Here is a 27433-nt window from a genome sequence, read left to right on the forward strand (position 1 = left end):
AGGTGCAGACGCAGACCCCAGCCCGCAGTGGTGAAGGACGGGCCCTAACCCCTCCCAACTTTTGCCATTTACCCTGTCGCAAGGGGTTGGCCATCCCAAGGAATTCCTGCCTGGGATTAAAACAGCCTTCAAGGAACAAAGAACTTGGGGGCAGGATTCTGTCACATGAGAAATCTGTTGTTTGATTAGCCAGTGAAATGCACTCCCTCCCCAAGGACTAGGCTGCTTTTCTCTGTGCCTCAAAGATAGGACAGCTGCACAAACCATCCCCTGGGTGTGCCCCTGCTCACAGGCCTGAGGCCACATGCTGGCACCCACTGGGCAGCTATTAACCCTGCTCCTCTGTCCCCAGCCAGAGCACAAACACATGTGGCTCCAGGGCTCCATCCTGGTCTCCCTCACCACCTTCCAAGAGATATGATCACCACACAAGAGCACCACAGGAAGTGCCTCCGAGCCCTAGCTCTCAGCCCACTTCCTGCCTCTTCTCCCAGCTCGCCCTGGGACAGAACTGGCAGGAGTCCCACCCGCCCGGGAGAGAAGGTGCATTGCTCCATCTGTCACATTCGAGGGACTGGATGGAGCCTCCTCAGCTCATAACCTTCCTGCCTTGTCAGGACCGACATGCGTTACCCTTCCTTTGAGCCTTGTCTTTTGGAAGTGGAGAGAAGAGGGGGTTGGAATCTTTTTAAGAGAGAGGCTATTCTGAGTAACCCAGTAAAGTAAAAGGGAGAAAAGAAACACTGACATTCTCATCTAACTCCCACACACAAATACACTTAAATTTATGTGCAGCCATAGATGTCAGATGTCACAATGCTTGGCTTGGGACTCTCTCCAGGATGCAAAGCTGGCGCCCCTCAGACGACCTCTGATTTCCACCCAGGGATTCTGGGAAGTGGCACAAACATATGCATTTGGTCTCAGTTCCCACCTCTGGCTCCTCACCTGACACTGAGGTTTCTCAGGCCTGAAGCTTCTTTCACAGGGAGGAGCGTGGGGCCATCACAGCTGTGTGCGTCCCAGGGTTTAGGCCCAACGTTGTGACCAGCTGAGGGCCCAGGACATCCTGGGCCCACACACTGCCCATGACACCTCAGCATCAGGAGCTATCCCAGCAGCTGAACAAAGTATCTTTTATTCGTGACATACAAATACAACCAATGCAAAAAGAGATCATTTTTTCCCTTTGATTCCAGTGATAACAAGTTGCTAAAGAAAAAATATATATCAAGGAGTTTATCTTCAAAGTTTCCTCTAAAAAAAAGGGTTAAAAAGAACCATACACATGTCATGTGCACATTTGACATCAACAAAAATAACCTGAAATAAGAGTGGATACAACTAAAAAGAAAAAATCTTAAAGAATATTTTAATGTGCCCCAAACAAACAACAAAAAAGCCTGGTAAAGGCCTGCTATGTTTCTCAAAACCAAGACCTGGGGAAGTGGAGAAAGACTGATGGTTAAGAACTGAACGGGCTCAACAGCGACAAGAGCGACGTGCTGACTCAGGCAGCGAGGCCTCGCCTGCCCCAGCCCTGACGTCCCGAGCAGCCCTTCCGAGGTGGCTGCCAGAGGCTGGACAGGCAGGGCATGGCACCAAGCGCCCCAGGCACCAATGGGCTCGGTTCCAGGTGTCCTATTACTGGAAAGAGACAACATACACTGAACTCACCTTATGCGGGATTTACACTGGGGGTTCCTTTTGGTCCCCTTGAGTGGGAGGTATCAGAAATCCATGATCTAAGACAATAAATAGTTATCATTCTATGTCCTTTGAAAGACAGGGATTAGAGAAAACTCTTCCTAAGCATGCTTGTTGTTCCATGATTCTTGGAAGGAGCCCACCAATGCCCTCCCAACAACTGAAACTCTCTCCCATGAGTAAAATCCCCTGGGAGCCAGCAGGACAAGGGCACGGGTGGGCTTATTCCAGTGTAAAGCTGCAGGGCCCTCTCCAAGGCAGTGACCCATGCCACAGCTGGCGGGGTCAAGAGCAACACAGAATGCTCAGCGGGGGCTGGGCCAGGTAGAGGCTGTGCACAGGCCCCTGCACAGGCAGGGTCTGGGGGAGAAGCAGGAACAGCTCTGGGGAGGTCCCCAGCACAGATGCCTGAGTCGGGGCAGAGGAGGGCTGTGAGCAGATTCTGAGGTCAGAAGGACCCCGACTTCCAGGACAGCAACTTCAAAGGCTAGAACTTTAGGACACTCCCTAACGCAGGCCTCAAGTATGTTTAAGGGGGGAGGGGGTGTTAGGTGTTTTTTCCTGGATAAGAATTTGGTCGTTTTTTTCCCTGGAGCGGGAACAAGGCCTACAGATCAGGGCGAGTGTAAGCTCTGACCCTGCACCCTGTCCTGTGAGAAGACGAAGGCCTTCTCCCCTGCTCCAGCCTGCTGCCACAGGGTGACGTGGCCACCTAGGCGGTTCCTGCTGCAGCCTGAGCTGCCAGCCAGGGCAGTGGTACTAGTGCCTCACTGAGGCAGCAAGGGGCGAGGCTGGGGAGCGCAGGCAGAGGGCCTGCTGCTGGCTGGGGGCTCTCTGAAGAGGGATGCCCCCCCACAGAGAGCTATCAGCACCAAGATATGAGCGGAAATGGCACTGAACATGCCAGGAACAAGGGGTCCTCCTGGGGGACGATGATGGGCTCCCTGATGTTATTCCCCCTTGAGAGTAAGAACAGAGGTATCTGGGGTGGAGGTGAGAGGCAGGGGGAGAAAGAGTAGTGAGGGGACAGGAACAGGCAGGACCTCTGGCTTTTTCCTATGAATGAAACACTCTAGTCAGTCACTGCCATGAGATCAAGAGGTTTGCTTAGAATGCAGCAAAGTCCAAAAGCCCAAAGAAGCAACTGTCCCCATGGCGGGCTCCATTCGATCCTTTGTTCCTGGTCCTCTCAGCTCCTCTCACAGCGACGGAGAAGGAGGCAGCCTTCTTCCCAGAGTTGGCTGGTGCCCTGGGATGACTCCACTCCGTGGATCCATAAAAGCTAGAAAGAGCGCCCTTGCTTCCCTGTGTTGTGGCATAAAAGACCTCCCCATAGTCTCCATCAGAGTGTTGCGTCCACAATGCATGAGTCTCTCTGAAGCCTCTCTATTCCCAGACCTTACACTGAGCCCATTCCTCTTTGGGGACCAGCCAGATCCCGACCCAGGACTCCCAGGACTTTCATAAAGGTGGGTATAAACGCTCCGCTTGTCCAAGCGTGCGTGTGTGTGCAGGGCAGGGGGTGGGGACTATCAGGAATCTAGCTACAGAGAAGACTGGGAGTCTCATGCTCAAGGGCACAAGAGTGGAGTGAGAAGGCAGCCTCTGTGCGAGGATGACTTCATGCCCCGGCTTCTGCCAGCTCTTCCCTCAGCATCCTCTCCTCTCTGCTCCCCACTGGTACTCTGCTCTTCCAGGAGACAGGAGGGGCAGCTCGGACCACTCCTCCCCAGGGTCTGCGCTCTCAGGATGCAGCCTGGCACGGGCAGGGCTGAGGAGGCCACAGCTCTGAGGGCACCTGGGGAGAGGACAGGCCTTGGAGAGAGTGTCCTGGCTTGGGGGTTCAGTGGCAGCAGCCACCACAGTGCCCGCCCGCATGCGAGTGCTGACTGTCCCCAAACTTGGTCCTCCGGCTCAGGATCTCGTAGGAGCAGTCCTCCCCACAGCAACCAGACATGCTGGGGGAAGAGTCGTCGATTTCAAATCTGCAAGGCAGGCAGGGCGACAGGATTGGTTGCAGGTAGCTGCCTGCCTCACCCTCCGCATCCCCCTCCCAAGCCTGAGAATTTTTCTACCCCTAGTAGGGCAGGGGACCAAGCCAGAGGGTATTCCCACATCATCCCACCAATCCCCAAACCCTATGACCACTGAACCGGGAGCTCAGGCGTCAGGATAAATGGGGCCAGGAGTAGGAGAAAGGCCCTGAGGCAGGCACCTCCTGCACCCAGAGTCCCACACCGGGGCCCAGCTCCTTACTGCAGCGCTTCTCTGAAGAACTGGTAGGCGCCATGATTGTGCTTAAATACCGTTAACATAACTTTCTTCATCTGTGTGCTGAGAAGAAAGCAGAGAACACCTTTCAGAAAGAGACAGGTGCTAAGTCCTGCTTCCTCTCTCGTGCCTCTGCCTGCCGTCTCCCATTTGCCCGAGAAGCACTCCTGAGGCCCGACTCCAGCCTGTCTTGGACTCCCACAGCGCTTAGCACTTCCCTCTGTTAGGAGCTGATGAGGCTGCACAGGCAGCAGGCCCCCACCTGACTGGCTACCCCACTTCCTCTGCGTCCCCATTATGTACTGAGCTGCATGTACAAAATCTAGGGTCACAGCAGGGCAGGGACTATCTTGCTGAGAGGACTCTAGACGCCCTTCTTCCAAAACATTCCCATGAGCCTTGTCCTCCATGGAGGCTCGAAAAACAGCGGCCGCCTCAGAGGCAGCTGCTTCCAACTGGGAGACACGTGGGGTGGCCCTTACCTATTGGCCATGAGCTGCAGGATCTGTATGAGGAACTTCCCCAGGCCTTTCCGCCGTACCTTGCTTTCCAACTGCACTTCGTAGCTGGATGAAGAAAGCAGGGACGTGAGCGTGAAGGGGCGGCAGGGCCTGTCACAAGAGCCTGCGGCCCCTGGTGGCATGCAGACCCAGGCAGGTGCAGTGGACTTTGACACCCACTGGAGTGCCAAGAGCAGCACCAGGGTCTCCCCCGACACACCGCACCCCCAAGCCGGGGCTCCTACCAGTACAGGACTTCATCCCCGCACTCCACATCAAACCGGAAGTGAGAAAAGGCAACAGGGACCGACTTGTTTTCCCAAGCAATGAGATACCAGGCTCGGTCATCTGTCATTTCCTCCCGTTTCTCTCGGTCCTTCCAGCCCCACTCGCTTTGCTCATACCTGAGAAATTGGGGGGCAGTCAGGCCTGGGAACTCTGAAATAGGAAAGCGGGCCTGGGGGAGAGACGCCCCATCAGGGTGTGCTTACATGGTTTGCATGTTGGTTTTGGTCAGGTCGAAAGCCCAATCCACGGTGGCTGGCTCCAGTCCAGACACTCGCTTACATTCAATGGACACGTTTAACCTGAGGAGAGGAACAGAGGCCGTGGGGCCGGCTCCGGCCCGGCGCTGCCTGCTGGCCTGAAGGCCTGGCAGGGAGGCGTGCCTGATCTCAGCTAGGCCAAGCCAAGCCTTCCTGGACATAACTACAGGAGGTGCCTGTGCAGGAACTAAGCCTTTTGGGCCGAGATTAACAACTGTCATCGCAGGCCCACCACCCTGACCACAAGTCCCATTTCCTGCCTCCCCTACACGCCCTTATCGGACTCGGCACTTTGTAAACTGTCCCTCTTGCTACCACCCTCTCTTCTGCACTTTGTTATAAACACTAGAGTCTGCTCTGTTCCCTTAACTCTTGCCCTTCAGCATTTTTACTGTTGCTTTAATTCTGAACTGACTCCTGACTGGGCGGGCCCCTTGGGACCTTTTCTTTCTTATCTACCTCTCCTTTGAAAGTGTCCGGGTGACCTCAGGCTCTCGAGAAGACTATGGCCCCCAATCCCGGCCCCCAATCCCGTCTGAGGAGTCCTGCCTGCCGCCTCCTGCCTCCTCTGAGGATACAGCGAAGCAAACCCCACACTGTTTTCCTAAACTAATAAATGCTGTAGGAATTAAGGTATCTTAATCTGGTATTTACTTCTAATAAATGAAATTTAAATAAATTATAGATAAACGCCTTGGCCAAACTGGGAAATCACATGCCCTAGGTAGGGCCACATTCGGAAGCCAGCAACTTGGAAGCCTTAGAAAGCTCCCATTCCAGTAACTTTCAGTGACCTCTGACATGACCCCTCAGAAAATATTCCCACTGGAATCCACCCTCACCTCTGTGACTAGCACGACATGAGAGCTGCACATGCGCTCAGCCTGGTAAATTTGGAACTTCCTGACTGGGAAGCCTTCCTTTCTTTGTAAGCAGTGACCACGCAGTAGTCACAAAAGCCCAAACACAGCACTGAATCTGCTGAGCGATGTCTTTTCCAAAGGGCTGTCTGCAGGTATAAACGCTCTGCTAATATGAGTTCTTAAAGTTCATGTCTGTAGGCTACCGGCCACACCAATCACACCACATTGCAGGCACTGACGAGCCCAGAGTCTGCTGGCCGCGATGCTTCAGAGCTGCTTCAAGTTTCTGGAAGTCAGCGGGAATGAGTACGGATGCTAAGAGCAGCACATAAGGGGTCTGTAAACTACGTGAAGGCCTTCCCAGAAACTGAATGGCACAGCTACCAGAGGAACTACAATGCGTCTGATCGCAGGCAGGAAGGAGGATGAATAAATTAGCGTGGTACTATGAAATCCAGATACAGCTCTGAAAAGCAAACACTGTTGCCTACTACACTAGTCTTTACTTCATAATTCAAATATTTGCATTAGTTTACCTTGTTCATTAAAATACTCACACCAGCTGCTACTTCCAGAGCTTGATACGTTCTCTTCCCTCCTTAAAACCACCTTGCAAATTTGGCACCTTTCCTTCATTTAACAGATTAAAAATGGGGCTTGCAGAGTAGGGCTGACTTGTCCAAGTGTGGTTAATAAGAGGCACAGTTATGATTCAAACCCATACCTGTGATTCCCTAAGACCACAACCCCCATTTCTCCCTCAGCCAACGCCTCTCTGATAGGACAGATTACGCTTCCTATTTTATAAACCAAGAAGACAGAAAGGAGACAGGGACTTTAATCCAGATCCTACAGTACACTGGGTTGGTAATAATAACAGTAGTAATAACAGCTCACCCTGATCTAGCTTTTAGTACGCTCCAGGCACTAAGGCTTTACAGCTAATCCTCCCGATGACTCCATTAGGAAGGTACTATTATTAGAGCCATCTCCAATTAGAAAATTGAAGCACTGAGAGGTGAAGTATTTGTCCAGGGTCACAAAGCCAGTAAGTGGCTTTTAACAATTATACTACACTATACACTGAGGGAAAGAGCACTGGATTGGGAATTAAAAGCCCCTTGGCTGCCAGAGAGAAGCTCTAAGCTCAGGAATCTCACTCAACGTCTCTGCACCTCAGTTTCCCCCTGTATAAAAAGAGAGTTGGCCTAGATGGTTTTTCAAGTGTCTCAGCTCTGTGATTCTTGGTCTGGAGAGAATAACAAGTCCTAGAGACATCAGTCTGAGATTATACAATCTTGGCTCATTTATGGATTCCTTTGTCACCCTAACTGGGGGATTTTCTATCAACAGGATACTAGCCACCATTTCTGCTTTTTCCTAACAAAGAAAAATGTGAAAACTGGAGTCTGGAGACGCCTACTCTGGGAAGGTGAATTCCTGAACACTCAGCGGCAAGTTAGGAAAGCCGGACACTCACCCATTTCGATCATATTTCTTGAACACTGGGAAAGCCTCTAGAGGGTCTCCAAGCTGTGGAGGGAAAGAAAAGAGGAGTAGCACAAACACACGTGCGGCAGAGTCACAGGCTCTGCCCTGAAGCCCAACAGCCCCACGTCTTAGCTCCTGGGCCCAGGAACACCCTCACTCGCACTCTCCGCCTGCCTCAGCTTTGAAATCACATGTAGGAGGGAGGCTTTAATAAGTTAGCTTCCTTTGCCGGGACAGAAGAGACTTTACCGGCCTAATACTATTACAGGTCCATGGGCATACAACCTGCTCAGGACCCAGAGAAGAGGAGAGGCCATCAGACCCACCTGCATACTTCTAGGAAGCCCCGAGCTAACCTCATCTGGCCAAAACCCAAAATGGAACCATCACATCCCTGAACCATATCCTTATAAATGTGGACTGTTTACTGAGTGGGCTAAAAGAATAATAAAACATGGGATAAGAGGGGACAGGAAGGATGACCAGAATCTCTCTGGTTCAGCTTGAAAGCTGGGCTCATCTGGTGCTCAGATTCACGGCTACTCCTCCCGACTGCGGCCCCTTGAAACCAGGCACCTGCACCTTCCCATTCTCAGCACAGCCGCTGGTACTTCACAGGAAGTCAGTAAAAGCTTGAAGGCATGAGCAAGAAAATTATACCACATTTTATGAGGAAGGTTTCCTCCCCAAAATCCAAAATCCTACCAAAATTTTCTCCAGACCCTCTTCTGTCGGTAAGGAGGAAACCAACCGAGAGGAGCAGCCACTTCCAACGTGAATTCACATTTCCCTGCACAGTGGGCCAATCGCTGGCCCTCCTCAACACTCCCCCTCATTCCCCTCCCCACAAGGAGGCAGCGGAGGTAAGGGCGGTAGTAACACAATTCTGCCACAAGGTGGTGCCAAAAGAAGTCAAATTAAAAGCCAAGTTGCAGTTCCAGGAGGAAGGGGCTGGGAAGGAGGGGAGAGTCACCCTGTTGGCGGCATCCACTTTGGCACAGACGGCATCCATGGCTGCTCGCTCCTCCAACCGTTTCTGCTTCTTCTCCTTTGCTTTGCTCGACTTCCTCTGCAACAGAGAAAAGCCAAGTTGGCTAGAAGGGCTGTGGCCAACAAAGGCTTGACTCCCTTTGAGGACCTAAGGGTCTGTCCCTGTGTCCATAGGCCTGGCCTCGGTAGCAGGAACTTCCAATCCTGGCTGCCACAGACTTGTTGGGGTGGGAAAGACGCAAGCATGTTCTAGTCGTGAGATCCTAGGAGCATCACAAGACTCCCTGGCTTCCGTGTCAGGAAGAGCACGGACCCTCGGGGCTGTTGGGTCACTGTGAAGATCTCTTGCCCATGTCAATGAGGATGCTGGCAGCAGAGCCTGGCCCCCAGCAGGTGCCTAATAAATATTCACCCACCAATCCCCTCCTAAGGAGGGAACAGCTAACTTTAAACACTCAGGGCAGGTTTCAGGGAGGAGATGGCATCTGAGGTGGTCGATGGCAGCTGTTCCTAAGTGTCCTTTTATTCAGAGCCTTTTCAATGTCTTCCAGCTTCAGGAGACAAGGCTCTGGTCTGGGGGCAGCTGCTTTGGGAGCTGGGCCCCCTTCTAAGCCAGGGCCAGGGCACTCGGGCTTAAGGAGTCAGCCGTCCCCCAGACATGCTGCTCAGCCAAGGCCAGTGAGTGGCAGGCACACCACGCACCTAGTAGCGTCACAGTAGAGTGAAGGGCCCCAAGGGGTTCACCTGGGGACAGAGGCCATGCTGACACGTGGTCAGCAAGGCCAACTTGCAGCCACACCAGCAGCAGGGAGGAGCAAAGGGAGGCTGTCCTTGCACAGAGGGGCAACCAGCAAACCAGCCACAACCGCATCCAGGGCAGATTCTATCCTGAGGCTCATGTGGGGTTCTCTCAGGCCTAAGTGGACCTTCTTGTCTTCCCGTAAAAAGCTGGTAACACAGGGAGAGAGCCCAGCTCTGGAGTCTGACAGACCTTACCCAAAGCCTCTCTGTTCTTCAGTCCCTGCAGTCTTCGGGGAAACCCTTCTCTGAGCCCTTTCCTCATCTGATGAGCGGGGCCCTTAATACCTCTGTGGAGGTGCTAAGCTCCTGAGGGGTACTATGGCACACATGCTCAGTACATGACAGTTCTTGTTCTCGCTCCCCAGGACCACAGCAGCACACCCAGCCCGAGTCCAGAGGCACCCCAGGCCCTGGGAAGATGGCTCTGCTTTTTACCAACTGCCCCCTCTCCTCCCTGAGCTCATCAGAGAGAGAGGTTCTACTACCTCCAATCACACCTTAGCAGGTACTGATTGGCCCCAGGAATGGGTGAATTGAAAAACTAGTGGCTGCAAAGTTTCTCAGGATAAATTCTGCCTTCGGTTCCCCAAGGAATGACACCGCTTAACTCCTACTTTAAGCACCCAGGAGGCAAGAGCTCAGATACCAAGAACTAACGGGGATATTGCTCCTCCAGGTACACACTCACCCAACACCAGCTATGCATTGGGTTGTCGGAAAAGTCATGACGCATTTTTGCAACGAAAAACAGAAAAAAATACGTCATGACTTTTCCGACAACCCAGTATTATCTGCAGGCTGAGCACTGTGCTGGAAGCCAGGCTAGATCCCATTTCTTACCTTCCTAGAAAAAGGAACAGACAGAAGAGACTGTCTTCATAATGCTGGGATCTGGGGACAGAACTAGCCCCCCTGTACCACATATAAATCTTAGAGCATCCATCTTTTCCTCTGGGAATTTGGGTTGCAAGACAACACTGAGACACACTCAGCTTGCACAGTGCTTTCACAAACATTATCTGGTTCAATTTCCAGGGCAGAAATCATCACCTCCTTTACACATGGAAACTGAGGCTCACAGGGATGGTGTGACTCATTCAGAGCTCCCCAGAGAGCAAATGGTAGAGGGGACACTCAATCCCAAGGGCTGGGCCACAGATCCAGTGTTTGTTCTACCAGCCATGCTGTCTCCCACTGGGAGAGCCTACGTCAGTATCAAAGACCTTCTCGCCCGGCCAAGGTAAGGTCAAGATGATACCTCGGGAGCCCTCATTTCTCATTACTCTTTGGACTTGGTAAGGGCAGGTACGGCATGCCAACACCATGCCACCCCAGACCCTACCTCCACACTGAGGTAGGGCTAAGGGAACAGGGAAACCTGACACAGAAGGTCTCCAGGGCTGTGCGATGGGGCAGAAAGAACATGAGCTTTGGCATCATCAGGCCAGGCCAATGCTCCTCCTGCCGCCCCTGGCATGACCTGTGGAAATAAACTCCCATCTGAGGGAAAATGGGGACGCAATGCTGGCCTCATGGAACAGCTATAACGATAGGTCAGAAGTCAGCACACCTACACGGCAGTGGAAACCTCCCTGCTCCATCCTGTATGCTAGCTCTCTCTTATGATACAGAGCTAAAGGATCAAAGGTGGTGGATAGAAAGTCCAACTCCTGGGACCCAGAAAGCCCTGAAACGTGGGTTCCCTCCATAGCATCTCATTTCTAAGCACATGAAGTAAGTAATTCCTAAGCACAAGCAGCAGGAGGGCCAACCCTGGGCCTCCAGGAGATTTATGGGCTCGTTTGTGCAATCCTTAGAGTGAGGCTTGGGGCTGCCATGGCCCCAGGCTGCAGATAATGAAAGAGTCCCTTAGGCACTTTGCTGCCTGCACGCAGGGTTATGAGGCAGGCGGCAGCAGGCTGGGCCAGACAAGCTGGGGCTACCCCCAAACTAGCACACAGTAGGAAAAGTGGTCTCCTACTGTTCCAATTAGCTTTGCCCTGCCTTGAGGAGGTAAGACTATCCTGCAGGGACACAGGAAAATTCTCCTAATTAAAATGGGAAATAAGCACAGTGAACAGAAAAGCTCATTGTGGTTAAGTGTCTCTCCCAAGGGAGCTTTATATAATAAAGAGAGTGTGGGATTTTGAGTCAAGAGACCTGGATTTGATTCTCAGCTTTTCTAGTTAATAGCTGTGTGACTTTGGGCAAGTTATTTAATCTCTTTTCAGCAAGCTACTCGGTTTATCTGAACCTCAATTTCCACATCCATAAAATGGGGCTAACAAGGCCTCCACCTCCCAGGACTGCTGTGAGGACAAAATAGTAGAAGGAACTAGATATAAAAATTCTTTATAGTAAGGACTTGTGTTTACATGGACCCACTAGTGTGAGGCACTCTGCTAGTGCTTTACTAAAGATGACTTATTTTAATCTTTATAGCTCAGCAAGGTATGTGTGCCCACTTCTTTGATGAGAAAACTGACGCACAGAGAGATTAGACAACTTTCAGGGTCACAGAGCCAGTGAACACAATTTTCAAAGAAGTCTTCCTATCACCCTCCTCCCTCCACTCCCACCAGACTATACACTCCAGGAGGGAGAGGTCACATGTGCTTTATTTGCCAGTGTACACCCAGTGTTCAGCAAACAGTAGGTACTCAGTTCATACCTGATGAATGAATGAATTAGCCAAGATTCAAATCCAGGTCTGAACCCTCGAGTCCATGCTCCCTCCACTACATCAATTACATTTATTGGGTTGTCGGAAAAGTCATGACGCATTTTTGCAACGAAAAACAGAAAAAATATGTCATGACTTTTCCGACAGCCCAATATATGGCACTTGTTATTATAGTGACATAAACGCTGTTTTCACACGTAGCTGTGAAACCCCTCCCCTTGCTACTCCTACCCAGTAGCGTCTCTGCATGCAGTTCTCTGACTGCCAGGGATCACATGGAGAAATTTAACAACAAAAACACCAGATGGGGGCAGGAGGCCCCTTTCAGAAAAGGAATTTGGCATTGCTTAGATTTTCAGTGTCACCGCCTCCATCCCACAAAGTATCCAGGATCCAAAAAGAATCTGTTTTGGGCAAAGGGAGACAGATCTAAATTCTAATTCCTGAAAGCAACACCTATGCGGCACCACAAAGGCAAAAGAGCTTTGAGGAGAATGCTGCTCCTCCATCTGATGCCACTCTCTCCCAGCCTGTGGTCAGGCCGTCAAATGGAGCAGGGCCCCCTGCTAGGGGGTGACCACTAGGATGACCTTCCTGACACCTCTGGAGTGGGGGGTCCATAGCCCCCACCCATGAGGAATGAGGATAACGAGAGGGTTCCAGCTCTGTTTCAGGGAGGAAAATTCAAGTCTCTCTTTTGCAGTGACTTTTAGGCCAGAAGAGACTAGGTAGGGGCCGTTCTGAGAAACACGTCTGCAAAGTGTGTGAGTAATAAGACGGGGGCCCTACAGGAAGCAAGGATCGCAGTATCTCTGAGGCCTGCTGCTTCAGCTCAGCAATGAGGAAGTGCTGAGCCAGAACGGTGTGTTATGCTTCTTGCTTTCTGCTTAGTCTATAGTGGCCGATGCTGGGGAGACACCGAGTGATACCCAGAACACAGGTTTCATTTAGTTTCAACAAGAGCTGGATCTGGGACCTTTCACCCCAGTCTAGGTTAAATGTGACTAAAGTGTCTAGACTTAATTTTCTACATATGAAATACATGGTATCCAAAATTCCTTGTTGAAAAATGATGAAGGTGTTTTGACATGCATTACATAAAGTGCTTTGACATGGATTAGACAACAATTTGTGTCTAACAAGTTGATTTGTTCAGTCAATAACTATTTGAAAAAAAAATCTAGGTTAGTAACAGCAGAGACAAACCCAATGGGTTAAAAATAGCACACATCTATTTTAGATAACTAAAGTAAAGGCTGAGAATCCAGGCAAAAATAACAGCCACTGTTTAGGAGGCACCTAGTTGGTTATTTACATCCACTATCTCATTGAGTCCTCAAATCTGTTCTAAAGGGAAGGTACCATCATACTTATCACATAGCTGAGGAAATTCAAGTTCTGGAAGGCCATGTCACTAGCACAATATCATGCTGCTAGTCAGCGAATGGGGCTGGGACTGAAGTAGCTCTGGCTCCAAAGTCAGGGCTCCCTAAAGGTGAGGAAAAGTCTGTATATATGGGACTTAGGAAGGTGAACTCATAGAAACATGCGCATAACTTCTGCCAACCCTCTATCAGCACGTGCCAGGGAAGGGCATAAAATGCACCTCCAGGTGGCCTTGCACAGAACAGTGGTCACTATCCATAACGGCTGAGGCCATCGTCAGTGGTCCCTCCCCATCAGCCCCCTGCTCACCTTCTGCACAGCTTCCCTGTGCAAAGCCACCTGCAGTACTAAGATTGCTAATAAGTCAGGTAATAATAAGCACCACCTCACTGCATCTAGAAGGCCGTGAAGGCAGGTCTCTGATGAAAAGGAAGACTGCTTCAGTAGCAGGAGGAACCTGGTGGAGAGGTTTCGAAAGCGAGCAGGGGAACCGGCTTCACTGAGAATCCGAGTAGCGGGAAGTGCAGCGGTCGGGGATTCCCGAGTCGGGGTCTGGCCCCCCGTCACTGCATATTTGACCTTGGCTGGGTGCCTTCTTTTCTCTGGGCCTGTTACCTCCAAGCCAGGGCTGGCCTAAGGTGCGGGAAGCCGTGAAGCCGGTGACAACCAGGTGACGGTGACCCCTGGGGGTAGGGGGAATACCCCAAGGTCCGCGTGGGGGTTGGGAGGAGGTGGCTAAGAAGATAGCAGGTCAGGCAGGAAGGCAGGGCGGGCGCGACTCGAAGGGGGGGGAACCCAAGGGGGTGGGGCCCCGAGAAGGGGGCTCCCCAGGGGACTCTCAGGCTGGGACTAGCGGGGACACCTAGAATTGGGGAATTGGGTCATGTGGGGGCTGGGGGTCACGTGAGGCCGGAGGGGGTCGGGGTCACGTGAGAGGGGGTTCAGTAACAATGGGGGCGCAGGGGACGAAGGGAGCGGGAAACGCTCCCGGCCCTCGCTTCCCCTCTCCCTGCCTCACTCACCCCCATGGCGGCAACGGCGGCGGCGGCCCTCGGCTCCTCCTTCCCACACTTGCCGGCAGGGAGGTGGCAACGGCGGCTACGGCGGCAGCGGCGACACCACAGCGGCGGCGGGCACAGCACCGCGCATGCGCCTCGTGGGCTCCTCCGCGCGCCTAGTGAGCATTGCGCCTGCGCAGAGCCGTGAGAGGGGGCGTGCGGGGGAGGCGTGCAGGTGGAGAGCTCGGAAGGCGGGCGGAGGGTCTAGCAAGCCGAGAGGCGGGAGGCGCAGAGCAGCGTCGCGCTAGGAATGACGTAACCCCAGGCCCGCCCCCTCCTCTCCAGGCTGCGTCTGTAGCTATGGCAACGGCAGCGCTGGACAAGAAGCCGGCCTCTGGGAAGCCGGCTGGGTGGCCTCGCTGCCTGTGCGCTCCGCATCTCTGCGGCCACGCCAGGCCCCAGACAGCCGGAGGAGCAGCCACCTTCACAGACAACCAAACGCGTCACGACCTCTGAAATCCTAGCCCCTCACAGGGGAAGTCTTTGAAAACTTTCTCACCTTCTAGATCTTAAATTCTTGAAATTGCTTTCTAACCAGAGTCTCGTTATTCATTCACCCATCTTGTCACCATTCATTCATTCACTCGCTCTCTCAATAAACATTTACTGGCACCTACGCTGTGCTGAGCCGACGGGCCACAGAGAAGAACAAGGTGCCGCTGCAGCCCAAAACACTTTAGAGAGGAAACAGTCATGTAACAACTGTTTAACGGAGAGTGGACGGTGCTGTGAAAATGAGACCCCAGGCGTCCTGGACAGTATTTCAGTCTATCCCAGAAGACCAGAACGTGACCCTCACATGACTTGCATCGGAAACACCCCTGTAGCTTGTGCACCATGTACACCCCTGGGATCTATTCCCAGAAAATCCAGGGTGGAGCCAGAGTCTTCGCTCCTAACAGCTCCCCAGGTAAGGCCTAACTCATGAAAATTGGAGAAATGCTACCCAAGACTTAAGCTTCACAGACTGTCAGGTTGTGTTTATTATCCTATCTTCAGTGCTCAGCATAGTGAATGCCCCCAAACAGGCACTCAAACATTTACTGAGTCCCTACCGTATGCCAGGCACTGTTTTGGGCAGCAAAGAAAACAATAACAGAAAAGACACTGTTCTCATAGAACTTATATTCTAGGAGGAGGCAGATACATAATACGTTAGATGATATAGGTTCTATGGAGAAAAATAAAGCAAGGAAGGAGGATAAGGAAAAGCAGGGTTTATAGTTTTTTGTTTGTTTGTTTGTTTGTTTAAAGATTTTATTGGGCAGCCGGCCGAGTGGCGCGATGGTTAAGAACTCGCTTGGGATGCCAGAGGGCCCCGGTTCGGATCCCACATATGAGGGCCAGTGACACTGCCCTCTACAGCTAAGATACTGAACAACAGCTCAACCTGGAGCTGGGCTGCTGAGTCGCCGGCGACGGCGTGGGCTGCAGTCCCTGTAGCAGTGGGTTGCCATGGGCTACTGTATGTAGCCAGCAGCCAGCGTGAGCGGCCAACAGCCGCAGTGAGCGGCCGTCCAGAAGCTGGCGACTGATCTGCCTCTGCCAGGGAAGAGCGCGATGATGGTGCCAACTTGGGCCAGTGAAGCAGCGTCCTCCACAACTAGATTGAAGAACAAAAACGACAGCAACTTGTCTGTTCCCCTTCCCCTAATTCCCCAGCACTGTTCCCATCCTCCCAATTACCCAATAAAAATCTTTAAAAAAAAATTGTAATTCTAAAATAATAATAATAATAATAAAATAAAGATTTTATTGGGGAATTGGGGAGGGGAACAGCACTGATGAATCAGGGGAAGGGGAACAGACAAGTTGCTGTCCTTTTGTTCTTCAGTCTAAGTTGTGGAGGACGTCACTTCACTGGCCCATGTTGGTATTATCATTGTGCTCTTCCCGGGTGAGGCAAATTGGTCGCCGGCCTCTGGACGGCCACTCACGGCGGCTCTTGGCAGCTCACTCAGGATGCTGGCCACTCTCGCTGGCTGCTGGCCACACACAGTTGCTTATGGCAGCACGCTGCAGCAAGGGCTGCAACCTATGCCATCACTGATGACTCAGGGCAGCCTAGCTCCAGGTCGAGTTGTTGTTCACCATCTTAGCTGTAGAGGGCAGTGTCACTGGCCCCCATGTGGGATCCGAACCAGGGCCCCGCTGCTCAGAGCTGGCGTCCCAAGCCAGCTCTTAACCAACGCACCACTCGGTCAGCCCAGGGTTTATAGTTTTAATTAAGATGCTCAGGGAAGGCAAACATGAGGTGACATTTGAATCAAGATCTGAAGGAGGTGAGGGGGCAAGGCATGAGGATACCTGGGGGCATCCCAGGCAGGGGATACAGCTGGTGCAAAAATCCCTAAGCAGAAGCATAATTGGAATGTTTGAGGAACTACAAGAAGTAAGTAAAGTGTGGCTGGAGCAGAATGGGCCAGCAGAGTAGTAGGAGGTGAAATCATACAGGCAAGGAGAGGATCATTTAGGGCTGGTAGGTTTTGAAAGACTTTGATTGAGGCTAGTGGGAGCTTGGACACTATCAGAGAATTTGTGTGGAGGAGCAATAGGGCTGCTTATGAGCTCATAGTACCATCCGGCTTTTGGGTTGAGAAGAGTGTAGTGACAAGGTCAAAGGAAGGGCAGTGTAGCAGCCACTGCTCTAATCAAGGCAAGAGTGGTGGTGCTTGGCAGTGGAGGTGGGAGAAGGGATCAGGACCTGAATGTGTGTTGAAGGTCAAGCCAACAGGAGTTGCCGGCAGATTGGATGTGGGGTGTGAAGGAAAGAAAAGAGTTAAGATGACTTCAAGGTTTTTAGCTTGTGCTACTGAAAAAATGGAGTGGCTTCAACTGAGATGTGGACGACTGCAAGGAACCAGGTGGGGGTGGGAAAGGGACAGATCAGGACTTGTTTTTGCCATGTCTGGTTTGAGATGTGTTTTAGATATTCATTGTGGAGATGTGGCGTAATCAGAGTCTGGAACTCTGGGGAAAGGTCCAGGCAGGAGAGAGAAATTTCAGCACAGTCAGCATATGGATGGTATTTAAAGCTGGATGAGGCCGGATGAGACCATGTAAGGGATGTAAGTAGCCTAGAATGAACCTTCAGTCTGCTATTCCTCAGTCAGAAAATCTGGTTGCTAGCACTCTGAGGACCAAAAGAGGGAGCTTAGGGGAGAAGAAGGGTGGCCAAAGTGGAAAGACTGGACATCTGAACTTGCCCTTGGAGGAGGAGGAGGCAAGGAGATTCCAGGGGAGGGAACAGTATTTGCAGAGTCAGAGAAGCGTGAAGGTAGGAATGAGGCCCAACCCCCACCCCGGCACAGTCCTCCACCCTGTGTTGGCTTCTCTCTTTACCCACATTGAACTTCAGCTTTTTCAGGAACAGATGCCCACCACCACGATTGCCTTGTGCCCTGTCTCTTCTGCCACTCCCTACTCTTGGGTCCGCTCACCCTCCCTCAGGCTCCTGGAATTTGCTAGACACCAGACAAGGCCTGGGAGGTGAGCTCAGTAGTCCCTCCAGGAGGTGACATCATCTAGGGCCCAAGGAGACCTGAGAAGGCCCAAGTCCCCTATTCCTGCCCCACAGCAGTGTCCCTGGAGGCTGCCCCCAATCATGGCCTCTCCCCTGGTCAGGTCTACTGGGATAATGGACAGAGCCTGCTTTGGAGTCAGACTAGCCTGGGTTTAAACTCCCTCTGTGCTACTCGGGGGCTTTGTGACTTTAGGCAAGGGGCCTAGAGTTTCTGAGATTCAGTTTTCTTATTTCTACAGTGAGACTACCCATAGCAATCATCTTCATCATCTTCTTCCATGGGAATTACATGAGAATTCAATGAGATGGAATGGTGGACAGCACCTGGCATGGCCTGGGGCAGGAAAGGAATCCCCTCCAACAGTATAAAAGTACATCTCCGCACCCTCACTGCCTCTGCCCCACCCCTCCCTTCCTCCCTTTCCTGCCAAACATCTGCCCCTATTGACAAGGCTGTCTATACTGCCTCATTAGACACTCCCTCCAGCTCCCATGCAGGGGGCCTGGAGGTGGGGGCTCCTCCACTCTCCTCCTGTAACCCTTCTGGACAGGGACATTGTCCTCCCCCTCTCTCAGAGGCCCTGTACCCCTCCCACCACCTTCCCGGACTCCCCTTCCTTCCAAGGCGCCACTCCCCCAAACACTGTACTTTGCCCTCCTCTCACTCTAGAGCCCTCAACTGCTCCCAACTATTCATTTATTCATTTTTTTCAGCAGAGGCATGGGGCCACCATGTGCTCTGCATAGGCTTCTGAGCAGGAGAACAGGCTTGGGAGACTACCCCTGCCCCCCCGCAGTCGTGTCACAGCACAGCTAGGGAGAGGCAGCTTTGCACTGTGTGATCAGCTGGCCCTGAGAGTCCCTTGATTTCCCCGAAAGAACCTGAATGCGCCCCACCCGCCTCTTCCAACCACCGGCCCAGGGCTTTATCCCCTCAGGGTCCTTCCTGCAGTCCTCCCTCCGTCCCCCAGCCTTCCTCAGCCCTGCTCCTCTCCAGCTCCAGCCTGTGCTGGGCTTCCCCCCTGCTTAAAAACTTATGGAAAAAGTGGCTTACCCTGTCTCTACTTCCTTGCTTCTCACACCGCTAACTCCTTAACTGCTGCCGGCTAGTTTCGGTTCCGCCGCCACTGGATCCTCTCTCTCCGATGCCTCCAGCAGTTTTGCTAATTCCAAAGGACACATCTGGGTTCTTATGTCCCTGGACTTCCCTGCAACATCTGGCCTGTTATTCACTCCCTCTTCCTTGAAACGCTGTTCTTTCCTTGGCATTTGTGACATCACACATTCCCTTCTTTCTGAAATGCACATCTGGTCAGGCCACTTAAAGCCCTCCGAGGCTCTGGAGGCTCTGGACTCCCGTAGAGGTTAGGGGCTGTGTGTTTAGAGGTTAGGGGCTGTGTGTTCAGCCGCTGCCCACCTGGCCCGGGACCCTTTCTCCACACCTGCCTTTGGCCCTGCTGTTCCCTTCATCTGAAACCCCCTTTCCTCCTCACCCCTGGGTACCAGCTTAAACATCGGAAGACTTTTCTTATGTAGCTAGCCCAGGCACACTTCCTGCGGACTCCCAATGCTTTATTTGTCCCATGTCACACAGCATCGAGGTCACTCACCCCTGCCATCTCCCCCATAAGACTGCAGGCTCCCTGCAGCTGAGACTTGTGCTTCTCTCCTCTGCTGCTCTTAGGTTGCCAGATACAAGACATGGCATAAACTTAAACTCATTCTTTATCTGAAATTCAGATTTCACCAGGTGTCCTGTATTTTTGTAGGCTAAATTTGGCAACCTTAACTGTTGCACCCCTAGGACCCAGCTCGGTGTGGGACATAGAGCGGATGCTCAGTAAATGGTAGTTGAAGAATAACAGTGGCAGTGATGGTGACAGGCATAAGTGCTGGGGAGTACACAGGGGAGGTAGCAGGCTCCCTAGAGGAAGTGACACCTGAGCCCAAACAGATGGAGATACTACATTATGGCCTCAGCCAGCCCCTCCATGGGGATGCCTCCTGTAGCGGGTTGAATTGTGTTCCCTAAAAAGATAATATTGATGTTCTAACCCCTGGTACCTGTGAATGTGACCTTATTTGGAAATAGGGTCTTTGCAGATGTAATTAAATTAAGGATCTCAGGATGAGATCATCCTGGATTTAGGACTGGCTTTAAATCCAGTAACTGATGTCCTTATAAGAGAAAGGAGAGGGAGGTTTGGGACATACACACACACACAGGGAAGGTAGCCATGTGAAGACAGAGGCAGAGGTTGGAGTGATGCAGCTCAAGCCAAGGCACACAGAGGATTTCTGGGAGCCATCGGAAGCCAAGAGAGAGGCATGGGAAAGATTCTCCCTGAGAGCCTCTGAAAGGAACCAACCCTGGGCCGGCCGAGTGGCTCAGTTGGTGCGAGCTCTGAGCAACAGTGGTTTGAGTCCCAGCCCGAGCTGAGCTGCTGCTGAGCTGCCAACAGGTGGCAGGATGGCTCAGCTAAAATAAATAAATAAATAAATAAATAAATAAATAAATAAATAAATAAATAAATAAATAAATAAATAAATAAATAAATAAATAAATAAATAAATGGAACCAACCCTGCCAACACCTTGGTTTTGAACTTCCAGCCTCCAGAAGTGTGAGAAAATAAATTGCTACTGCTTTAAGCCATCCAGTTTGTGGTACTTGGTTATGGCAGCCATGGAAAGCTAATATGTTCCCAAGGCTCCATCCTTCACAAGCTCAAAGTATAAGACTCTTTCTTCATGACCCCTTGTCCCCAGGACCACGCTGTCAGGACGCACAAGTGGCACCATGGACAAGTCCACATGGCGAGGAACTGAGGCTTCTCACCAACTGCCAGCTCCAACTTGCAACCCAGGGAGTGAGCAACCTTGGAAGACGATTGTCCCATATTAGTTAAGACTTAAGATGACTAAAGCCCCGGCCAACATCTTGGTAGCAAATTCATGGGCGCCCTGGAGGCAGAGCCATCCTGTGAAATCACTCCTGAGATTCTGATTCACAGGAGCTTTGGGGCTGTTTGCTAGGCAGCACTATTACTGCATAGCTGATACAAGGCCCCAATTAAATTTCATGTTTATTTTCATCTTCAAGGTCCTCAGGCTGCACCCTTGGCACTAGAAGTCAACAAGAGACAACTGGTGGCTGGATTTAATGGTGACAATTGGCCTCACTGACCTCAGGAAGGTGAGAGGCTGCTAGACTGTCAGTGCTGGGAGGGACCAGGAAGTCACCGAGTCTCTCTTCTTGACAACCAGGAAAACCAAGGCCCCAAAAGGGGCCCAACGGTGGGAGAGGGTTGAGATGTCCTGGCTTTGGGGCCCTCAGCCTCTTCAGGGCCTAGTCCAGTTAAGTCATGCCCAATCTGAACAGATGCCTGTGCCCAGAGGCCATTGCCCCATATATGTTTCCCAGGGCTGCTGTAACAAAGTACCCCAGACTGAGTGGCTCAAACAACAGCAACTTATTGTCTCTGGAGGCCAGAAATCTGAAATCCAGGGACTGGCAGGGTTGGGTCCTGAGGGCTGTGAGAGTAGAATCTGTCCAGGCCGCTGTCCTTGGTTTGTAGATGACCAGCTTCGTGCTTATATGGCGTTCTCCCTCCATGACTGTCTGAGTCCAAATTTCCCCTTCTTATAAGGACACCAGTCGTGTTAGACTAGGATCCACCCTAATGACCTCACTTTAATTTGGTTGTTTCTGGAAAGACCTTATCTCCAAATGAGGTTGCATTCTGAAGTACTATGGGTTAGGACTTGAGCATATGAGTTTTGGGGAGGACAGCATTCAACCTCTCACACCCCAAGACCTCCTCATTAGGGCCAAGGTCTTTCTGCCCATAATTGATTCTGTTTCCCAGCTTCTTTCCTTCCCTCTGCCTCCCTGCCCCCCATTTTGTGCCCATGGCAGACATTACTAATCCCTCCTGGCATCCTTTCTGAGGAAGCAAGGTGCAGATCAGAGTCCTCATCCGCAGTCTCCAGACAATCTGCCCGCCAAAACCGCTGGTTAAGACTTTGCAGAGGAGAGGGAGGAGTTGGAAGAGATGATGAACAATAAACGCTTGTTGAATGGATGACTGAATACATCTAACCTACAAACAGTTCAAAATCCATCAACTTGTCTGTCTGTTCCAGGTTATCTGTCCTTGCGGACTTACCATTGGGCCCAATGAGCCCGTTTTCCAGCAGGAGCCGCTGTTCTCTTTGCTGGTTCTCAACTTAGGAAAGGTGGGCACATGGGGCCATGGCTTCAGGCTCAGAGCCCACGTCGGCCAAGGAAGAGACCCTCCCACCCTCTTCTCTTGTTTGTAGTTTAGCCAACAAGTACAGTAAGTCCCTGACTTACAACCATTCGAGTTGCAAATTTTCACAGATATGAAGGGACCTCGCATTACGAACATTCGTAGATGTGAACAAGTCACAGAAGTAGCTTACGTGTCTGCTCTTGTCAGGTCACTCCATGAAATCCCCTATATGCCAGTTGTACTGTATTGTACCACTATTTTAAGGTAACTGTAAAAGTAAAAATTGTTTATTTACAGTATTTGTGTGTGTGTGTGTTTGGTTTTTCTATGCTTTACATTGTATATTTGTGTCAAAGGTGTATAAGGACCGGCCATGTGGAGCATTGGTTAAGAGTTGGCTTGGGACGCCAGCTCTGAGCATCAGGGCCCCAGTTCGTATCCCACATGAGGGCCAGTGACGCTGCGCCCTCTACAGCTTAGATGGTGAACAACAGCTCGACCTGGAGCTGGGCTGCCGTGAATCACTGGTGACGGCGTAGGCTGCATGCAGTGGGGCTGCCATGAGTTACCGTGAGTGACTGACAGCCAGCGTGAGCTGCCATGAGCCTCCATGAGTGGCCATCCAGTGGCCGGCGACCAATTGCCTCACCCGGGAAGAGTGCAATGATAATACCAACATGGGCCAGTGAAGCGACGTCCTCCACAACTAGACACAAGAACAAAAGGACAGCAACTTGTCTGTTCCCCTTCCCTGATTCCCCAACGCTGTTCCCCTCCCCCAATTTCCCAATTAAAAAATCTTAAAAAAAAAAAAGGTGTATAAGACTCATTTTGTCGGACTTACAAACAAATCTGACTTACGAATGTTCTCCCAGAACGGAACTCGTTCGTAAATCGGGGACTTGCTGTATTTCTAAATGCTCTGCGGCAAGGAGGACACTGTGTCAAGGGGATGGAGTGGGCAGCAGGGGCCAGGGTTGCCTGTCTACCCAACAGCCGTACTTCCGTCTTCCTTGCTAACAGAGCCTAGTTCTGCTCAGGTGATGGCTGGAGATCCCTGGATGTCATGGAAGGTGTGCTGGAGCACAGACCTGGTGGGTCCAATCCCAGCATGAGAATCCTATGCCTCTTTGCGGGGATTAGTTTGAGGGGTATGGGCCTGCTCAGGGATTCCTGGGAAAGGGTTTTCTTCCTGATAAAAGAGAGATGCCAGAGAGAAGGCCTCTGCCCTATGTCCCTCTTCTCCCACTCTGGAAACTGGGCTCCCAGGGTGGGATGCTCGGAGGAGCTGCAGCCACCTAGTGCGATGAGGAAAAATCTTCTGATACATGGAAGAGGCAGAGCTGAGAGATGAGAAGAACCTGAGGCCTTGATGACCACTGAGCGCTGTCCGTGGTGACCACCAACCTCCACACTTCTTAGGAGGGATAATAAAATGTCTGCTTTCCTCAAAGCACCATTGAGTAAAGGAAGAGCCAAATGCATCTTCACTGAAAGGATGGGGTCACAGGGATATGAAAAAACAGGGCTCTGGGGGCCGGCAGAGTGGGGCGTTGGTTAAGAGTTGGCTTGGGACGCCAGCTCTGAGCAGCAGGGCCCCAGTTTGAATCCCACATTAGGGCCAGTGACGCTGCGCTCTCTGCAGCTAAGATGGTGAACGACAGCTCGACCTGGAGCTGGGCTGCCATGAGTCACTGGCGATGGCGTAGACTGCAGTGGGGCTGCAGTGGGCTGCTGTAAAGCTTCCGTGAGTGGCTGGCAACCAGCGTGAGCAGCCGGCAACCAGCGTGAGCAGCCGGCATCCAGCGTGAGCTGCCAAGAGCTGCCGTGAGCTGCCGTCCAGGGCCCGGCGATCGATCTGCCTCACCCAGGAAGAACCCAATGATAATACCAACATGGGCCAGTGAAGCGACGTCCTCCACAACTAGACCGAACAACAAAAAGATGGCAACTTGTCTGTTCCCCTCCCGCAATTCCCCAATAAAAAAATCTTGAAAAACAAAAAGAAAAACAGGGCTCTGGCATCAGCTTATAAGGGATTGATCCCACCTCTGCCACTCAGGCAGGTCACCTTCTGAAGTCTCATTTCCTCACCTGTAAAATGAAAAGAATTAGAATAACTACCTCATAGAGCTAATGTGGGGAAAATGAGATAACGGAGGTAACGCATTTTGCACACAGTGGTTGGTACCTCTAAGCATGAATTCGTTTGTTTATTCATTCACTAGTTTATTCAACAACAGTTATTGAAAAAAATCTATGTATTTGTACTAATCTAGGGCCTGAAGATGTAGCTGTGAAAAAATAACAGGCACTCAAAGAAGTTGGCTGTTATATTATCATAAGAACTTGGTTCTTTGCATTATTATTCTAAATCTTTGCCTTCAAGGAGATCCTAATATGTTGGTAAAATCAAGGGAGATTTAGGAGATATGATTTTCTTGGACCTGGCATTGTAGGTACCTGTGGAGTGAGAAGGGTTGGGGACAGTTAGGAGGGCTCTCCTGAGGAGGTGGTGTTTGGGAGACCTGAGGCCGATTCACTCAGCAGCCATTTTTTGAGCACCTACTGTGTGCCAGCTGCTGTGGAGCTGTGTGAGGAGCGGGGATGCACAGGTGAGTAAGACAGGTGCCCCAATCTCTCTGGGCTCACAGCCTGGAGGAGACAACAGAAAGGGAAACAGGTAGGTGGTTACAACAGAGTGTGACTAGTGCTGAGATGGGAGGGGGCAGATGTCCTAGGCAAGGTGATAGCTGAGCTTCATTTTGCAAGGCAAATGAGGATTAGTCAAGAGGAAAGAAGGAGCACTTCCCAGCTATCAGGAATGGCAGGTTGTTGAGCGTGTCTAAAGCATAAGTTCAAGTGGGGTAGTGTCAACAGATGTCTTATTTCAGAGGCTGTGGTTGCAAATGATAGAAGACTGAAATCAAACAGCTCAAACAATCAAGGGCATGTATTGGCTCATATGACTAAACCGTTCTGAGGTTCAGTGGCTTCAGATGAAGTTGATCCAGTGGCTCAATGATGTCACCAAGGAACTAGGTTTTTTCCATCTCTTCGTGGTGCTCTCCACAGTGTTGGCTTTCCTTGAGGATCAAAGATGGCCACCAACTGGCTCAGCTTCCTGGCCTTTGTCCCATATTTGTAACATGCTGATTGGGCTAGTTTAAGTCACTGGTCCACTGCCTGAACCAGTCACGGTGTCCAAGGTCTTGGGAAAGGCTGGCATTGGGGTGGGATCAACCCCACAGCACCACAATGATCCTCAGAGGAGAAAGGCTAAGGGGGAATAGAGGTCAGGAGGCCAGATTTTGAGGAGATAAGTGATGCTCAGGAACTTGAACTTAATTCAAGGATAATGGGAGCCAGAAGATTGACTTGATCAGGTTGGATTTTTGAATGGCTGTTGAATAGAATAGAGGAGGGCAAGAGAGGAGGCAGGGAGGCCAGCTAGGAGGCTGCTTCAGGAATGGGTGAGGGGGGTGGCTATGGGGGAGGGGACTAACAGAAATTGGAGACTGAAGACATGGAAGTGAAGCACAGGGAGGAGTTCAGGGCAGTTCCCAAGTTTCTGCTTTGGGTACCATTTAAAGGGGAATTGGGAGGAAGTGCAAATGAGGGGTCAAGAGGCTGAAATCTGTTTGGACAGGCTGGGCTTGAGGTATCTGGGAGCTAACCAAGCTCGGATGTCCAGAAAGCAGTTGGTTGAATATGGAGGTCTGAAGCCCAAGGTGGTGTTATGGGCTAGGGATGGAGATTGGCGTGTCCACAGCTCAGGGAGTTAAGGATGTGGACTGGGCCTGAAGGACCAATAGTAAGGTTTGGAGACAGCCAGGAGGGCAGGCAGCAGGGAGCTGATGTTTGGGGGCAGGGGTGGCCCTTGCTGTCCAGTCCTGACCAGGGGAGTCATCCAGTGCCTGCCAAAGGTCTCTCAGGTTTACAGATAACAGCCACTGGTGACCTTGTCAAGAACCGTCTCTGAGGAGTGGCAGAGGGTGAAGTGGCACTGCAGTGGGTTGGGGAGTGAGTGGGAGGTGAGGACAAGGATGGAGGGGTGCGAACAACTCTTTTAAGAAGCCCAGCTTTTAAAAAAAAAAAAGAGAGAAAAGGCAGCAGTAGCTTTAGTTGAAAGGGGTAGCTAAAAGTGAACATGGATGGAGGGAGGGTTGCCTGCATGAGTTGATGTGTCCGTGTATGTGGGGGGCGGGAGGGTTTAGGATGGAGGAACTTAGCAGATTGGCGTGCTAAGGGACAGATAATAATGAGGGAGGAGAGGAGATAAATGAAGATCAAGGTGCTCAGGAGTGAGTGTGGGGTGTGTGTGTGTGTGTGTGTGTGTGTGTGTGTGTGTAGGGGGAGATGTGGCGCCTGGGAGCGAGGATGGCCTTGAAGGGGGAGGTGACATCTACACCTGGAGGTGAGAGGGAAGGAGCTGAATCTCTCTGGGTGTGGGGGCAGGCCTTGGAGGGGTTCCTGCCAGATGGCCTCAATTCCCTCTGGAAGTGGAAGGCAAGGTCATGTGCTAAGAGCCATGTAGCAGGTGGGCGAGGGTGGGGGTCGGGGTGCAGGAGCAGCCTGAATGGGGAGCAGGAAGGATACTCTCTGCCATCCTGGGAGCCCTGAATGTGCCCAGTCAGAGCAGAGCTCTCTTGCAGGAGCCAGCAGCCCCAAGGACCAGGCTGGGCATGGGGCATGCACATAGGTGGGCCAGGTCAGGGTTTGCAGGGTGGAATAGGGCATTCTGGGGCACCAGGTAAGGCTCAGCAGATGGAGAGCAGGCCCATTTGGCTGGATCAGAAACAGGCTAGAAAACCCTTGAGTACTGGGCTGAGAAAGGAGGAGAAGTTCCAACTTTGCCCGGAAGGCAATAGGGAACCATGGGGCATTATTTAGCAGGACATTATTGGGATATGATCAAAGCAGAGTTTAAGAATCTGTATCCAGTTGGGTGTGCACAGTGGATTGCAGAGATGAAGGCAAGAATCTGGAGCCACTGCCAAGTCTCAAGGGAGGATGTCAAACGTCAAATGTCAATGTCACAGAGAAAGCTTTTGGTTCCAGAGGTCAGACCCAGGAGCCCTGGGTGGAAATGGCCTTCAGCTGGTCCACAGAGCGTGGGCTGCCTCACAGAGCAGTTGAAGGGGTTTCTAGCCCTCCTTGGGGTGCTCAAGAGGGGACCCCTGCTTCAGAGGGAAACCAGCATTGAAGGAGGCTTCAATTACCTTCCATCTGAGATGATGCTGGATTCTTCCAACAATCAGGTGAGGTCACAATTTATTCCCTTTGAGAGATGGAGGGACCAAGGCTCAGAGAGGCCAGGTAACTCACCTCAGGCCACACAGCAAGCGAGAAGCAAAGC

The 27433-nt window shown here is 51.6% G+C and overlaps 1 protein-coding gene across 1 annotated transcript; it reads right to left on the bottom strand.

Annotated features, from left to right (window-relative positions):
- Window positions 1-1121: 1121 nt before the first annotated feature.
- Window positions 1122-14461, bottom strand: NAA40 (N-alpha-acetyltransferase 40, NatD catalytic subunit). Its single transcript, XM_019645574.1, has 8 exons — window positions 14260-14461; window positions 8351-8446; window positions 7367-7419; window positions 4970-5065; window positions 4724-4882; window positions 4461-4544; window positions 3964-4041; window positions 1122-3692 (listed from the first exon to the last, which is right to left on the bottom strand). Exons 1-8 carry the CDS (start codon window positions 14263-14265, stop codon window positions 3551-3553), a joined length of 714 nt encoding a protein of 237 aa, XP_019501119.1. The 5' UTR covers window positions 14266-14461; the 3' UTR covers window positions 1122-3550.
- Window positions 14462-27433: the final 12972 nt, after the last annotated feature.

This window comes from Hipposideros armiger, unplaced genomic scaffold, assembly GCF_001890085.2.
Source record: "Hipposideros armiger isolate ML-2016 unplaced genomic scaffold, ASM189008v1 scaffold_93, whole genome shotgun sequence".
In the NCBI taxonomy this organism is placed as follows: domain Eukaryota; kingdom Metazoa; phylum Chordata; class Mammalia; order Chiroptera; family Hipposideridae; genus Hipposideros; species Hipposideros armiger.

Excerpts from the sequence above, each read along its gene's own strand:
- NAA40 (XM_019645574.1), bottom strand. Across the intron at positions 7,420-8,350 it reads AAGTGGATGCCGCCAACAGG|CTTGGAGACCCTCTAGAGGC; the intron begins GTGACTCTCCCC and ends TTCCCTCCACAG. Across the intron at positions 4,545-4,723 it reads GGGGATGAAGTCCTGTACTG|CTACGAAGTGCAGTTGGAAA; the intron begins GTAGGAGCCCCG and ends TTCTTCATCCAG.